The sequence below is a fragment of the Prionailurus viverrinus genome, chromosome D3 (assembly GCF_022837055.1).
Source record: "Prionailurus viverrinus isolate Anna chromosome D3, UM_Priviv_1.0, whole genome shotgun sequence".
Classification (NCBI taxonomy): Eukaryota; Metazoa; Chordata; class Mammalia; order Carnivora; family Felidae; genus Prionailurus; species Prionailurus viverrinus.
Window position 1 is genome coordinate 10,979,859 of NC_062572.1, and position 16,005 is coordinate 10,995,863.

A 16,005-nucleotide genomic window follows, 5' to 3' on the forward strand; every position below is an offset into this window, starting at 1 on the left:
GATGAATAAATGGTCCGGGGTCAAGGCCAGCAGCAGTGAAGGCTCCGTCCTGGCTCCGGGTTGCCCAGGCTCCCCCCAGAGCAGCTGTTGTCGGTGTGGTCTTGCCTGAGCACTAGCGTGGGGTCACTCTGACGGCACACCGTTCCTTCCTCACCCCTGGGCCTAAACACCCTGGTTGCTCACGTGTGTGAAGTGTGCGGTAGGGGAAGGTGTACTTGGACGTGAAGATTTCGCTATTAACATTTATTCTCTTCAAATAGGAATTAATATCCTTGTGAAGTCCAAGGCCTTCCAGTATTTCATGTGTAAGTGTGAAATACCACAGCTCCGGGTCCCTTCCTGCCTGAGTCTTTCACTGTTCCAGAAGGTGGAGAGGCAAGAGATTAGCCCTGCAGCCATGTTGTTGACTTTTTATTATAGCAAATTCCAAGCGTGTATAAAAGTGGGGAGATGACGGTCACCGTGAGCATCCACGGTCACCTGGCTTCAACAGCGGTCCCCCACGGCCAGTCTTTCTGTCCGTCCGTACCCTCACTGTGGCTCTTCGACCCCTCCCCAGACCTGGAGATTTCGGACACAGATTTCAGAACCACAGGATGTGGTCAGTGGCTCTGCCACTTAAGTCTGTCTCAGTCTGTAGGTTTCTCTTCCATCCCCTTTTTCCCTCTTGCGACATTTAGTTGAAGAGACAGGATTGTTTGGCCTTCGGTCTTCTTTTTGTGTACTCCCCCCGTTGCTTGGTTCCTGTAACTATTTCTAGATTTGTGTTGTCCAATGTGGTGGCAACTAGCCATGTGTGGCTATTTATATTTAAGCAACTAAAATGAAAAATTCAGTTCCCCAGCCACGGTAGCCACATTTCAAGTGCTCAGCACCACATACAGCTAATGACTACCAATTAGCACAGAGAAGGGAATTTCTGTTGTCACAGGAAGTTCTCTCAGGCAGTACTAGTTGGGAGATTTGCTTGAACTGAGACTTTCTAAGGAGCTCTGGTTCCATTTAGCGGGAAAGGGTGTTTAGAGACCACAGTTTGAAATGCTAGAAGTGCTCACTGCTTGGAGTTGGTTATTATTTCTAGGCCTTTCCATGGACAGAGGTGGGATTTTGTCTTTGAAGATAAACCGTATCCGGAGTTCCGGAGTTTCTCCTGACATCTTTCTTTCTTTCTTTCTTTCTTTCTTTCTTTCTTTCTTTTTTAACTTTTTAACTTTTTAATATTAATTTTTTTATTTTTTAAAATTTACATCCAAATGAGTTAGCATATAGTGTAACAATGATTTCAGGAGTAGATTCCTTAATGCCCCTGACCCATTTAGCCCATCCCCCCTCCCACAACCCCTCCAGTAACACTCAGTTTGTTCTCCATATTAAATTATTTTTTAATGTTTATTTTTTTGAAAGAGAGAGACAGAGCACGAGTGAGGGAGGGGCAGAGAGAGAGGGAGACACAGGATCTGAAGCAGGCTCCGGACTCTGAGCTGTCAGCACAGAGCCCGATGCGGGGCTTGAACCCACAAGCCGTGAGATCATGACCTGGGCTGGAGTCGGACACTTAACGGACTGAGCCACCCAGGCTCCCCCTGACATTTCTAATTCAAATTCAGGACTACCGTGTTTTTACTTAACTAACTCATTCTTTCAAATCCAGATTTCCAGTCTTAAAATCTTGCTTCCCAGCACCATTCACACAATTACTCACTTGCTGTACCCCACGGTAGACTCATAACCATCTCCAGAAAATGATATCAACACTGTCCCAACAACACAGACCCTAGTATACTACTCTAGGGATAGACATTCAGATTATTGTGCGTCAAGGTCACAGTAGTTCCCCGCCCCCGCCCATGTGGGTATGTTACCAACTGGAGACACATTTAGGTTTCTTTATTTCGTTTTATTTTTCATTTTCAAGGATTGCTTTTTTAAAAAAAAAAAAATGGGGCGCCTGGGTGGCGCAGTCGGTTAAGCGTCCGACTTCAGCCAGGTCACGATCTCGCGGTCCGTGAGTTCGAGCCCCGCGTCGGGCTCTGGGCTGATGGTTCAGAGCCTGGAGCCTGTTTCCGATTCTGTGTCTCCCTCTCTCTCTGCCCCTTGCCCGTTCATGCTCTGTCTCTCTCTGTCCCAAAAATAAATAAACGTTGAAAAAATAAAAAAAAAATAAAAAAAAAAAAAAAATAAAACTTACTTTTGTTTTATACTTAGGTAAAATATCTATGTGGTTCCAAGTCGGACCTATGAAACAAAGTATATTTAAGGACGTCTCATTTATATCCTGCCAAACCCCCCCCCCCTCAAATGGGTAACTTTTATTTTGGTTTATTCTTCCAGTTTTTAAGAACTCTAAGTAGATGCATATACGTGCCTCTCCCCGTGTCTTAAATAAACAGTCACATACTTGATACACTTTCTTCCCCACCTTTTCGGCTTTTTTAAAAATATATTCGGGAGACTGCTTCCCATTGTAATATATAGAGACGTTCCTCGTTTCTTTTTAGAGTTGCTACTTCACCATTTCACGAACACGTCATAGTTGATCCCACCAGTCCCCTGTTGGTCATTTAGGTCATTTCTAGACTTTTGCCCTCACAGATAGCTCTCCCGCAAATGGCTTGCGGTAACATTGTTTTGGGTCTCACTAGTGTCTCGCTAGAGTGGATCCCTTGAAGTGGGATTGCTATGTGAAAGATCAAATGAACGCGTAATTTTGCTAACTGGTTCCTGTAGCCTTTCTTTTCTTTTTTATTTTTTTTTAATTAAAAAAAATTTTTTTAGTGTTTATTTTTGAGACAGAGAGAGACAGCATGAATGGGGGAGGGTCAGAGAGAGAGGGAGACACAGAATCCGAAGCAGGCTCCAGGCTCCAAACTGTCAGCACAGAGCCCGACGCGGGGCTCGAACCCACGAACCGTGAGATCCTGACCTGAGCCGAAGTCGGACGCTTAACCAACTGAGCCACCCAGGCGCCCCATCCTTTCTTTTATTTAAAATTTTTTTAATGTCTGTTTTTGAGAGGGAGAGACAGAGAATGAGTGGGGAAGGGGCAGAGAGAGAGGGAGACCCAGAATCCGAAGCAGGCTCCAGGCTTCGAGCAGTCAGCACAGAGCCCCCTGCGGGGCTCGAACCCACGAACCGTGAGATCCTGACCTGAGCCGAAGTTGGACGCTTAATCGACTGGACTCCCCCAGGTGCCCCTCACGGAGCCATTCTTAAAATCTAGGGAAGAGCAAACATTTTAATACTCAAACACCTCTTACACGGACTTGGCAACAGCAGTGACCTCGAGGGTGTTTTTAGGAATCCATAGCTATTTCCTGCGCAAAACCCCTGGCTGGTGTAGCTCATGTGGTAAAAGCACGAAGCGGAGAGAAGCCCCTGTCACATGGGCTTGTGGGGCGTCGCCCCCGGGGCTGCCAGGGAACGTGGCCTGGGTGGGGGGGCTGCGGCTGTGAGCTAGAGATTCGTACACCCGCCTGTGCTTCCTCTGTCTGTCACGAGCCTGTCTGTTTACAGACTTGGTGGTGGCCGTCAACGGGGTGTGGATCCTCGTGGAGACCTTCACGCTGAAAGGTGAGCCCTGGCTGAGCGACTGGCCCTCTGGTGGGCGCACCTGGTGCCTTTGAGCTTGAGCTCCCGCCTCCTGTCTTACAGGTGGGAACTTCTTCTCCAAGCATGTGCCCTGGAGTTACGTCGTCTTCCTGACGAGTAGGTTTCTGGCGGTGGCTTTGCCGAACGGCCGGGCTGGGAGGACCCTCATTTGCTTTGGGACCTCGCGGCTCTCCTTGAAAACAGGGAAGCTTGGGGAGAATGGAGCAGGAGTTGAGTCTGATCCCGTTCCACCCCCGTCCAAAGCTCTTTTGCGCTTCTCCGCCGCCCTCTGGATCCCGTCCCCATCCTGGGCGTGACTCACACTGCCTGGCCACCCGGGGCCCGCTCAGCTTCCGCCCTCGCCCCGGCTGTGGCCCCCCCCCGGAACAGCGACCCACTCCCCGGCCCCCCCCCCGTGCCCGGGGCCCCTTCTTACCCGGGGCCTCTGCCAAGGTTGTTTTGTCCACCTGGTGCCCCCCCCCCCCCGCCCCCGCCTGACATTCTCCCTCCTCCTCTTTCGCCTGAACGTCCCTGAGCGCACTGCACCGCCCTGCCCCATTCACCTGCCCCATTCTGGGGGTTGGCTGGAAGTGGCCCCAGTTGACCAGCCTCTGGGCCGGGCCTCTCCCGGGGGGAGGGGCGGTGTGGGTGTGACATGGCCTGTCGCAGAGGCTGGAGACCTCCGAAGGGCCTCAGAGGGGGGGACGGAGCCAAGGCAGGTGTGGGAGAGGCTGTGGTCCGGCCGCTGCTAACTGCCTCCTTCTGTTCCCAGTCTACGGGGTGGAGCTGTTCCTGAAGGTTGCTGGCCTGGGCCCCGTTGAGTACCTGTCCTCCGGGTGGAATCTGTGAGTGCAGAGTGTGTGTCTTCCCCACGTCTGCGACCGAGAGAGGCCCTCTCCCCACACACCCGCAGCACACCTTTCTGCGGTGGCAGGAGGAGGGGGCGGGGACAGGACGAGGCCTTTGAGCTCCGTCTGTGGCTCTGGGACACGCCAGGGTCAGGCTCTTGTCTTACTCTCTCAGGTCCCTTGGCCCGTTCCTCCGGGACGTGGTGTCTTAAGGGGCCTTGGGCTGGCTCTTCCTGAGTCATTCGGCCCCTACACCCACCCCTGACGACGAAGCTCCTGCCTCCCCCAGGGAAACCACGATACCGGCAGCAGCCGGTTGGGGGTGGCGACGAGACCCGAGTGGCCCTTGTCCCTGTCCCCAGGGAGACCTCAGAGGCCACCTCCCGCCCACTTAAGTTGACTCGCCCATGATATCAGGCTATCCTCACAAGGTCTCAGTCTTGACAAACAGAGGAGTCGAGGAGGAACAGTGGTAGCGTGTGCACCATGCTGTTTTCAGGGCCTTAACACACGTGTACAGAGGACAGAGGCCCTGTCTGGGGCAGGGCTGGCTGGGCTCTAGGCGGGAATCGCGCCCTTTTCCTCCATAACCTCACCGGGGTCAGTGGTCACCCATAGAACCCGACGTACGGTGTTAGACCGGTGCAGGACCTTGGTGGGGAGAGGGGGTGGTTCTGGGCATTTCTGATCCCTGCTGTATGTGCTATGCCTGGAGGGCTGGCCAGGCCGGCCTCAGACACCCCCAGGCGGCAGAAAGCTGCTTCCTGAGCTGTGCGGCTGCGGGCCCCTGCTGGGCACCCTCTGCTCTTGCTGAGGTTGGCGGGTGGGCTCCTTGGAAGGGAGCGTTGTGGGAAGGAGGCAGGCTCCGGGCAGGACAGGCCCAATGGCCCGTGGCTGCTTCCTCTCCCTCCCAGGTTCGACTTCTCTGTGACCGTGTTTGCCTTCCTGGGACTGCTGGCTCTGGCCTTCAACATGGAGCCCTTTTATTTCATAGTGGTCCTGCGTCCCCTCCAGCTGCTGAGGTGACAGGGCCGGGGCTGGGGAGAGGCGGGCAGGGGGAGGGTGGGAAGGCCTTGGGACGGATCTGGGAAGTGGCCGGAAGGAGCCAGAAGGTTCGCAAGCCTGGTGTCAGAGACTCACCCTCCTATGACGGCACCCGGCCCCTGTCGCCTTCCTGTGGGGATGTGCGGCCTGCGCGTCTCCTCCCGTCACCAAGACCAGTAGCCTCTGACTGTGGAGGAGAAATGTGGCCCGCGGCTTGGGAGAACCCGGCCTGCGGTGAAATCTGCTGTAGCCACGGAAACAGACATGCTCAGACTCATAAACCAGAAGGCCATGGCCTCTGATGGTGCGAGGGGCCCGACCCCATACATGGCCTTCCTGGGAGGAGAGGTGGAGGTGTGGGGGCAGCCAGGGCAGTGTCTCTAGAAGACCCTGTGGCCATGCCCCGGGGGTGGTGGCGAACGTCCGTGTCCTCCCCACGCAGGGCGTCCTTCCTTTACCGATGACCGGTCCCTCGCCAGGCTCCTCTGTGGGCGTGGCTTCCGGTCCCTTCTTTCCGAGGTTTGCCACCCCGTCCCTCGCCAGGCCTTGCCGCTCACAGAGCCTCCTGGTTCCAAAAGAAAACCGCGGCAAATCGCCGTTAGCGAGAGACTGAGGGGACACGGCGGGTTCCGGGTCCCTCCGGGGAGGGCCATCCAGCCTTGGTGTCCCGGCCCCACCGCTGCCCCTTCCCAGGGCCCCGAGGGCCACCGGGCCTGGGACAGGGAGGCGCCCCCGGTCGAGGAGCGGGGCTGCGGCCGTGCCGGCCCCTGAGCGCCACCTGCTCTCCTCCCTCAGGTTGTTCAAGCTGAAGAAGAGGTACCGCAACGTGCTGGACACCATGTTTGAGCTGCTGCCGCGCATGGCCAGGTACTGCCCCGCCTCTGGGCTCCAGGGCCAGGCGCCGTGAGGCTTGTGCCCCCGAGGGGGCGGCTGGGCGGCCGTCGGGGGGGGGGGGGGGGGCCGGGCGGGGCGGGGGGAAGGCCCGGAAAGGACTGACGCGGAGAGTCTGACGGGTCTCCAAGGAGCTGAGATGTTGGCCACCACGCGTCTCCCTGGCGCCACTTCTCTCCTCTGACCTGTCTGAAATATCTAGTAGGGAGGGCAGGGAGCTGTCAACTCACTTACCGCCTGTGTCTACGTTCACAGGTAAGGGGTCACCTGTGAGTCTACCTTCACAGGTAAGGGGTGAATCTCTGGTGAAGGGGCATCTGTTCCTAGAGTCCTGATCCGAGCCGTTTTTGACCCCAGACCTGAATCACGAGGCCCCTTCCCTGCAGGCACTTTCCAGCTGGTAAACCTGGCTAGGGGCATGCCTGTCTGTCAGTCAGCTCAGTGGGTCTGAGGACGCCGGGGCCGCCGGAGGCGCTGGGCTCTCCTGCCTGGCCCTAAGTCGCCCTGTCCCTTCTGACCCTCCTCCCCAGCCTGGGCCTCACCCTGCTCATCTTCTACTACTCCTTCGCCATCGTGGGCATGGAATTCTTCTGTGGCATCCTCTACCCCAACTGCTGCAAGTGAGTACTCGGCGGGGCCCGGCCCTGCCCGCCCCCCGGGAGCCTGTGTCTCTGCCGGGGGCCGGGGGGGGGCGGCGAGCCAGCCCCACTGAGCAGGTCGCCCCCAGCTCAGGGGCCTCGGGCACACCTCTCCCAGCCGCGACACCCTTTCGAGGCCTGGGAATCCCTTGGCCTTGCTTTCACTGGCTCAGCTCAGCGCAGTAGCTAAGTGAGGGACCTGGGATCAGAGAGGGCTGTCTCTGAAGCAGTGACATCTGAGCAGGTGTCCCTGTCCCCAAGCAGGCCTCTGTCACCTCGCCCTTGGGGCTGAGGTGGTCTTCAGGCTGCCGCAGAACCAGGAGCGGCCTGGGGCTTGGGGCCCGAGTCCCGTGGCTTCCTCCCACTTGTCTGGGGGCGGGGCGGGGCTGGGCAGACACGTCATCTCCGGCGGCCTGTTGGCATGAGACAAGTGGACACCCGCAGGAAGGCCTCTGGGGACAGGGGTGGAGCGCACAGCCTCCACGACCTCTCCCTTTCTGCAAGCCACCACATTGAAAGCATTAACTCTGGATTCGCAGTGTTCTCTTTAAAATTTGGCCCGGGAGGCCTCAAGCACAAACTCCTTCCTAAGACGCCGGTAGCCCTTCCGAGCGTCAGGCTGAGCCCAGAACCAGAGGCCGATAGCAGGGGGCCCAAACTTTTTTTTTTTTTTTTAATGTTTTTATTTAGTTTTGAGACAGAGAGAGACAGAGCATGAGCAGGGGAGGGGCAGAGAGAGAGGGAGACACAGAATCCAAAGCAGGCTCCAGGCTCTGAGCTGTCAGTGCAGAGCCCGATGGGGGGCCTGAACCCACGGACCGTGAGATCGTGACCTGAGTGAGCCAGAGTCGGACGCTCAACCGACTGAGCCACCCAGGCACCCCGGGGCCCCAAACTTTATGGTGCCCCGTCACCAGGGCACTGCCTGCTGAACAAGTTCCCTGGGGGCCCCGGGACCAGAGGTGTAGAATTTCTGGCATGAATGTTAACAGATCAGCCATAAAGCACCGGAAGGAAGGCAGAGAATAAGCTCTCAGACAGGGACGACCTTTCGGAGCACTGCAGCCAGGCGAGGAGCTCCCGCTCCGTGCGCACTACCCCGCACACAGGCTCTAGAGCAGATCCCAGCCTGGGCAGAACCCTCCGGTAGCTGGGAGGGAGAAGGCTGCTGGTAGCAGAGAAATGCCAAGTGGACACAGAAAAGCAGGGGGCAGGCCTAGGGGTTCCCACCAGCACCCAACAGGTGAGAGGAGCCCAGGGCTTCCCTTGAGCCAGGAACATGGGCGAGGATGCGGGGCGCTGGGCCGGGACAGATGCTTCCTGCCCGGACCTTGGACTTTTGTCCTCTGTCGAGGTGGCCCATTTCCCTGTGACTTTCCCTCTGCTTCCCTGGCCAGTACCAGCACAGTGGCCGACGCCTACCGCTGGCTCAATCACACCGTGGGCAACAGGACTGTTGTGGACGAAGGCTACTATTATCTCAATAACTTTGACAACATCCTGAACAGCTTCGGTGAGTGTAGGGGCCCCAAGCAGGACAGTCCCCGGGGCACACCGCCTCTGTCACCGCAGGCCCCAGACACGGCGGAGCAGAGCTGTCTGAGGCCTCCCCTCCCCCAGCCGTTTGCCACACTCTCCCGAGTCCCCTCGAGCCTCAGTGGAGCCTGTGGTTTGCCCGGTCCCAGGGGTGCAGTCCAGGCCAGACGCGAGCCCTCGCTCACCGCCAGGTCTCACTCCTGGGAGCAGAAGAGCCCCGCGCTTTGCCGGAAGGGGTACAGCCCGATGCTGGGGAGCCCACCCCCCCGTCACAACCCCACACCGCAGGGTGGGGCGCAGCCACACCAACCTGCCACGGTGCCTGCACTGACCCAGGCTCAGGCCCACACAGCTCTGCTCCTGGGTTCCGTGGAGAGGCCGGGGCAGGAGCAGGGCATAGGTCCAGAGGAAGGGGAGCCCCTCGGGGCATCCCAGATCTCTACGGAGCAAGGTCTGCCTGCTCTTTCCCCACCATCCACCCCCAGCCCTGGTTGGTCACAGGCAGCTGAGGCAGGAGGCACGCCCTTTTGGGGACAGGCCAAGTTTGCCGCGCTTCTTGTGGGGTGGGAGTCGGGGGGTGGGGGGTGGCGCTCACTTCTGGAACTCACAGCCCAAGCTGGCAGGTGGGATGCCATCAGTTAGGTGCACGGTACCCAGGAGAGGCGGAGACAGGCCATCTGAGACGGACTTTGAAAAAGCGAGCCTGATCAAAACACTGCTCCTCCTCCCTTCCCTTTGGCAGTGACCTTGTTCGAGCTCACAGTTGTCAACAACTGGTACATCATCATGGTAAGGACCTCGGTCAGCTCCTGGGGGGGTGCATCTTCCCACCAGCCTCTGAGACCACCTGTGGTCTTGCCCGGCCCTGGATGGGATGCGTTGCTCTTGTGTTCCCCAATGGGGTCCTGGGTCACACAGGGTTGGGGTCCTGCCGAGAGCCCACTGTCGGGGCTGGGCCCCAGGAGCCACCCCTCTGCATCTGCTAGACATGGGTTCCATCCCTGCCCCCATACAGCCCCTGGCGGCCAGGAGATGCCCATTAGCCTGTGGGTTTCCGTCCTCCCCCCACTGTGGCAGGGGCTCTTCGGTCAAGGGGTGGTGTGGCAAGGGTGGTTGGCTTTTGTTTCCCATTCCCTAAACCCTTCCGAGTGCCACTGCTTCTCAGAGCACAGACCGCCCGCGTTAGTCTTGAACCCCGCGGTCCTGGGGAGCATCCGGGCCTCATGCAGCACAGAGGAGTTCTGAGACCCGGGCAGTGAGGTCCCCCTCCTGTGTCTCCCACAACCCAAGGCCAATCAGGCAGGGTCTGTGTAGAGCCGGCCATGTGGGGGACCACGGAGGGGCCCGGGTACACGGCGACCCGGCCCCGCCCAGGCGCCTGCTCACTGGCTGCCTCCCCGTGTCCCCAGGAAGGTGTCACCTCTCAGACCTCCCACTGGAGCCGCCTGTACTTCATGACTTTCTACATCGTGACCATGGTAGGTCCCCGGCCCCAGCACGCCCTTCGCCCCGCGCCCTTCACTTCTGAGTCTCCGGCTGCCCCTGCAGGGTGGTGGCAGCCCGGGGAGGAGGGGCCCGGCCGGGCAACGGGCATCGACGGGCTCTGCTGAGTGCAGGCCCCACAGCAGCTCACACCCCCTGCCCCCCTCCAGGTGGTGATGACGATCATCGTGGCCTTCATCCTCGAGGCCTTCGTCTTCCGAATGAACTACAGCCGCAAGAACCAGGACTCGGAAGGTCTGTGCGGGCAGCTGCGGCCCCCGCGGCCCCCGCTGCCCACCCGGCTGGCTGCCCCACTGTCCGCTTCTTGGCTGTCTGCTTGTCCGGGCCTCTGGCAGCTCAGCTGATACCTGTCTGGCTGACCTGTGACATCCCTCATTCACGCTGATTTTCACACACGTCACCACCGAAGAACGCCCTCGATCTCATTTTTAGAATAAAAACGTTACGTGTCTGAGATTAGAAAAATCACCCAGCAGGGACAGGCTTCCTGCGAGCACAGCCGCCCTCTGCCCCGCCTCCCTGCGCCTCCCAGACACTCGTCACCCTCTTTGTTATCACCTGCGTCCACAGTGTGGTTCTAGACTTGAGGGGCGTAAATGTCGCGCCGGTGGCTCCTCCTGCAGCTTCGGTGCTTGCAGCCCTGATCACCGGCTCGCCTGTTCCAGGGTGCAGGGCTGACGCGTACTGATCATTCTTGCCCCATCCCCCAGAGCCACCACATACCGATTGCTCGTCTCCAAATCGCTGTCCCCTCAGGCCACGGGATCATTTGCTGTTTGCCCAGACTCCCTGCCATAACCTCTGTCCCCTAGAAGGTGCTGGCCCAACCAGCCGTCCTGCCAGCCGCAGCAAAGGGAAGGGAAGGGGCAGGACGAGAGTGCCACGCGGCAGGCGGTGGGGGGTGCGGTTTCGCTCAGAGAGGGAACCTCGAGACCCCCCCCTCCCCGGGGCAGCAGGGAGGATGGCTGAAGCGGACCAAGGCAGACGGGGGGCTCTGAGCCCCAGGCTCCTTCCCAGCGCCCGCTCCCCTCCCACAGTTGACGGAGGCATCACCCTGGAGACGGAGATCTCCAAAGAGGAGCTGGTTGCCGTCCTGGAGCTCTACCGGGAGGTGCGAGGAGCCACCTCGGATGTCAGCCGGCTGCTGAAGGTCCTCTCTCAGATGGAGAGACACGAGGTGAGGAGCCTCAGGGCCGCTTCCAGCGGAGGGGGCGGGTTTGAGCTTCGCGTAGGCCCTCCCCCACCGTGCTCCCCTCCAGCCAGCTCGGGCAGTCCCTAAGCCTCCGCCCTTCTTTAGCAAAACTCCGTGGTGTTTCTGGGGCGGAGATCGAGGACCAAAAGCGACCTGAGCCTAAAGATGTACCAAGAGGAGATACAGGTAGGAGCGCCCCTGCCCGCGCTGCCTCGGCCTCGCCCCGGCCGGCTCCTGCCTGGGGGTGGGCCTCCCGGCCCCGTCCCGAGTGTGGAGCGGCGCTGGCTAAGGGGGGGATCGGGGCCGCCCGTTGGGGCCGCCGCCAGTGGCGTCTGGGACTCGGGGTCAGGCGGGATGTGGGCTCAACCGCGAGCCCTCAGTCCTCCCCCAGCACAAGCAGCTGTGGTGTGCTGTTTCCCTACGGCACGGCCACCAGGACGTCACCTCCCTTCCTCGCTCTGAGCCAGAACCGCAGGTGCAGCGTGTCCCGCGGGAGACAGATGGGCACGAGGGGGTGCGGGGGCCGTGCTGCGCAGGCCGGGGCGCCTCTCCTCAGGTCCATCGGGTTCTGCCGTGTCCTTGGGTCTCTTGGCTCTTTTGGCTGTTTGGGTTTTTGGTTTTTGGTTTTTTTGGTAATGTTTATCTATTTTGAGAGAGAGGGAGAGAGAGTGGGCACAAGCAGGGGAGGGGCAGAGAGTGAGAATCCCAAGCAGGCTCCACACTCAGCACAGAACCGGACGCGAGGCTCGAACCCATAAACCACAAGATCATGACCTGAGCTGAAATCAAGCATTGGATGCTTAGCTGACTGAGCCACCCAGGTGTCCGTTTGGGGTCTTATTTTTGTTCTCATTTAAGAGAAGGGAGAAGTTTTATATATATATAAAGCCTTCTGTTCGGTCTCCGGGGCCCAGGGCTCGGGGGAGAGTCTCCCGTGCCGCTTGCGTGACGGTGCCGTTGCTGGCATTCCGGCAGCTGAAAATCCTGTTTTCACTGGGGCGGTGATGACCAGTGTCCACACCCAAAAGGCAGGGAGGCAGCAGTCCCCAGAGCTGAGTCCCTCGCTCTCTGTGAAAACGCCAGGGGCGAACAGACACATGGCGGCTCAGGAAGCAGGAGTCACGGGGGCGCGAAACCAGCAGGGGCTTTGGCTTCGTGAAACCCGGGGGGAGAGTGCCGGTCCGTTCCCACCTGTGGAAGGGGGGCCATCTCCGGCCCAAAGCAGAGGAGACGGCTTCACGGGGGCACGCGCTCAGCTGCAGGCCTTGTCCTTTGTCCTCTGCCCGTCCGTCCACTCCCAGCCTCAGTTTCCCCCCCCGCCCCCGTCCAGTGCTGGGCCACAGAAAAAGCCCATCTCAGTCTTTTTTTACGCCATCAAGTTCTGTGATTCAGACTCTTTGAAAACGTTAAGGGAGGTTTTTTAATTCCTCGATTACCTGAATACCCATCCCTGTAAACCGTGGGTGACGTGACAACGGTCTTAGGCAGGTGGCATTTTTTTTTTTTTCCCCAAAATGCTTTCACAGCCTTATTGGAGGGCACGCAGGCAACGTGGGAGTTAGGGGAGGTGCTTCACCCAGTTCACCTGGCTTTTCTGCAACTTCTGAGCCTCGCTTTTGTCAGGTGTTTCACGAGGACACCGTTCCTGCCAAGCCCAAAAGGGGCGACAGCGGGGAATCCCTTTGTGAAGGACAAGAGATTGGGTTCACAGAGGATGATTACTAACTGCCTGGGCTTCTCTTAAAGAGTTGATATATGCCAAGGAGAATGTTTCCAAGGAGGTGTGCAAGCCTCTAATTAATAAGGGAAAGATTTCTGTCTTTCTTTGTTTTGAGAGGGAGGGAGAGAGAGAATCCCAAGCAGGCTCCACACCATCCACGCAGAGCCCGACGCGGGGCTCGAACTCGTGAACTGCGAGATCACGACCTGAGCCGAAATCGAGAATCGGGCGCTAAACCGACTGAGCCACCCAGGCGCCTCAATAGGGAAAGATTTCAGTGTAATTTTTCTGTTTGGGCCATATTCCGGATTCCCAGTAGGTCCAGGGCTCAGGAGACCCTGCGGTCACTGTTGGGTGACTTGCAGCCCCGCCCCCTCCGTCCTGAGGCCCCTGTTGCCCACTGTGTGCCGGGGTGTGTGTGGGGGGGGAGGGGGCGCAGGGCTGGCGGGGAGGAGTGCAGCCGGCTCAGCGCCCTGTCTGCGCTCTGCTCTAGGAGTGGTTCGAGGAACATGCCCGTAAGCAAGAGGAACAGCGGCGACAGCTCAGCGGCAGCCGCCAGGCCCCCTCCACCCCGCAGCTCCCAGGCAGCCGCCAGCGCTCCCAGACCATCACCTAACCCCAGCCTGCGGCAGCCATCCCTTCTATGCAATAACACAATAGTATTATTTTACTACGATGTATTGAAGAAAAAAAAAAGGTGTGTGTGTGTGTGCACGCGTGCGTGCACACGCGCGCACGCACACACACCCATATATATGCACATATTTATATATAGGAAGAGAAAAAGACAAGACGGGGTTTGCTGTGCAACCACCTTGCCCTGTCTTCCTTAACCCCAGAAGTCACTTTGGTTTGGGGGGCGGTCAGGCCACCGTGAGCTCTTCCTAATGTGGAAAGTTCCAGAAGGCCTCTTCAGAAGAAGAGCACTTGGATAGATCCTGCCGATCTCTGCAGGGCTCGCCTTCAAAGTGGGCCAGCCCCTCCCCAGGCCAGAGCCAGACCGTCTTCCCGATGCTGCTCTCACACTCACGTCCCAGCTGACAGCTTCCCCAGTAACTTTCCCTGTGGCCCGCGTCACAGGGTTTCTGTGCCCTGCTTTAGGGACGAAACCACTTAGGATGGAAAGAACCTACATCCTCGGGGTTAGTATTTCTATATATATGATAATGTAATAGAACATTCCTTTGGGCGAGCAGTGCCTAGGTCCTAATGGGAAGAGTAATCAAGGGGTGTGATTATACCCGTGTGGTCAGATCCCAATTAGCCGGCGCTGGGCAGCGCGAGATTGTGCGAATTTCACATCCTGGCTCTGTAAGCCTTCTCTCCCACATCCCACGCTTCCTTCGGTTTAACCCTTGTTGCTGCAAATCCTGACATGGCCTCCTTGAGAACCTCGGCCCGGCGGGGGGAGGAAAGCGAGAAGAGGCCAGGCTGACGGCTACCACCCCGGACCAGTTCCCGAGATGGGCTTTCTCCACCAAGTCCCTTTTCCTTGCGAGCGTCTCGTTCAAGCAGAGACACATCTTGGGTACAGCGGCAGCCCCTTCACATCGTGCATTAGGTTCTGCTGCTGGGAAGGGGCCTACAGGGACGTCCACAGCAGCCCTGTGGCTGGGCCCCTGCCAGTCCACGTGGACCGCTCCCCCCGCGCCTTGAGCAGTCACCTCCGTGGACTGGACCGAGGCCAGAACGGGGGCGGGGCGGGGGGCGGGTGGTGCACAAGTAGGTCGGGTTGAGCGCTCCGTTAACCGAGCCCCCCTGTGTCTCGTGGGAGTGCTCGCTGAGGTCGGCATGGCTGGGGCAGGACCGGTGCTCGAATGCAGAGAAGGCAGTTGGGGGGCCGCTTCAGTGGGCGCGGCAGAGGCGGGGTCAGAGCACAGGGACCTCCAAGGTCAGCTTTCCTGGGCTGCCGACCCAGCCTGGGCTTCCTGCCCCTCCCCCGGCTTCCCAGCTGCCTCCACTGCCTTCCAGAACTTAGGAAGGTGGGTGGGCAGAAGGTCCCCGGCCTGATCCCAGGGGTGCCATACTGGCTCGCCCCCTTCCCCCCGTCTCTCCCCGGCCATCCGCAAGGCCAAGCCTTCTCAGGACGGCCCTGATGACGCTGCACAGCTGTGCCCCTCCTGGGGGGGTGGCGTGGGGGGGGGGGGGGGCTTTGTTTTTAAAGCACAGCCCTTTGGGGAAACAATGAACCAGTGAGATCTCCATGGGGCATCAGGAGACTGGCATCGTCCTCTCCGGCTCTGGAGGGCCACCAGCCAATCCAGGCAGCCCTGCACCAGGCCGTAACCCTTTGCCCTCTCCAGAGAAGGAACTTTATTTATTTGCACAATTGGGTGCCTTTTAGCATTTGTGTATTGAAATGGGTATTTTGGAAGCAGGAGTCGAGGGACAGCTTACAAAGGATAGGTCCCCTGCCCTCAGTGCCTGGCCCTCATTCTAGTCCCTTCCCCCCGGGAACCGGGGAGGGGCGCCAGGGTCGTTGAGGCCCCCGGTGTGGGGGATGGGATGGATGCCGCGGGCCAGACTCCCGTTGGCAGTGGGCGCCCTTGTCATTGAGGCTAAGGACGGCTGGCCCCTGGGGGTCACCCAGGACTGTGAGCTCTGAGGGACCTGGGACATCATCCAGCTCACATGCCCTCACCTCCCACGTCATAGCTGAATGAAACCGAGGTCCGCCTCGCCAACCCGCTCTGGGTCCCGCAACCTGCCAGCAGCCGCGATGGCACTGTGCCCTGCCCCGCTTTGGGGGGACGCCATCTGGTCCCTCCTCCTTGCTTCCCTCCCCCCACCCAGCCTTACTCCACACCATGTGACAATCATTTTGTATGGATAGCGGGAGCGACGCTGCAAGGTTTTGTACATCGGTGTTTTGTTACCTAGAAAACCCACCGTGTCTCCGGGTTTCTGGCACATTAATAAAGGCCTCTGCTTTGTAAACGTGGCTGCCGCCTCGTGACTTCCGTCAGGTGCCGTCCCGTGGCTTCCCGTATTGTGGGGAAAGAGGAGGGGGGCTCGTCCATGGTTGCCCCTGACCGCCCACCCCAG

At 58.9% G+C, this 16,005-nt stretch overlaps 1 protein-coding gene across 6 annotated transcripts in view; it reads left to right on the top strand.

Annotated features, from left to right (window-relative positions):
- The window catches only part of TPCN1 (two pore segment channel 1), a 63,346-nt gene extending 47,449 nt beyond the window's left edge, over positions 1–15,897 (top strand). For 5 of the 6 annotated variants that reach the window (XM_047828855.1, XM_047828857.1, XM_047828853.1 and 2 more), the window contains 14 exons: positions 261–305; positions 3,514–3,570; positions 3,652–3,705; positions 4,361–4,433; positions 5,351–5,458; positions 6,276–6,347; positions 6,902–6,991; positions 8,407–8,522; positions 9,288–9,334; positions 9,955–10,023; positions 10,198–10,282; positions 11,086–11,225; positions 11,346–11,426; positions 13,454–15,897. In XM_047828855.1, the coding sequence (XP_047684811.1) occupies positions 261–305; positions 3,514–3,570; positions 3,652–3,705; positions 4,361–4,433; positions 5,351–5,458; positions 6,276–6,347; positions 6,902–6,991; positions 8,407–8,522; positions 9,288–9,334; positions 9,955–10,023; positions 10,198–10,282; positions 11,086–11,225; positions 11,346–11,426; positions 13,454–13,576 (1,160 nt within the window). In that variant the 3' untranslated portion in view covers positions 13,577–15,897. The remainder of the gene's footprint in view (positions 1–260; positions 306–3,513; positions 3,571–3,651; positions 3,706–4,360; positions 4,434–5,350; positions 5,459–6,275; positions 6,348–6,901; positions 6,992–8,406; positions 8,523–9,287; positions 9,335–9,954; positions 10,024–10,197; positions 10,283–11,085; positions 11,226–11,345; positions 11,427–13,453) is intronic. The other variant, XM_047828854.1, reaches the window with a different exon arrangement.
- The last annotated feature ends 108 nt before the right edge of the window (positions 15,898–16,005 follow it).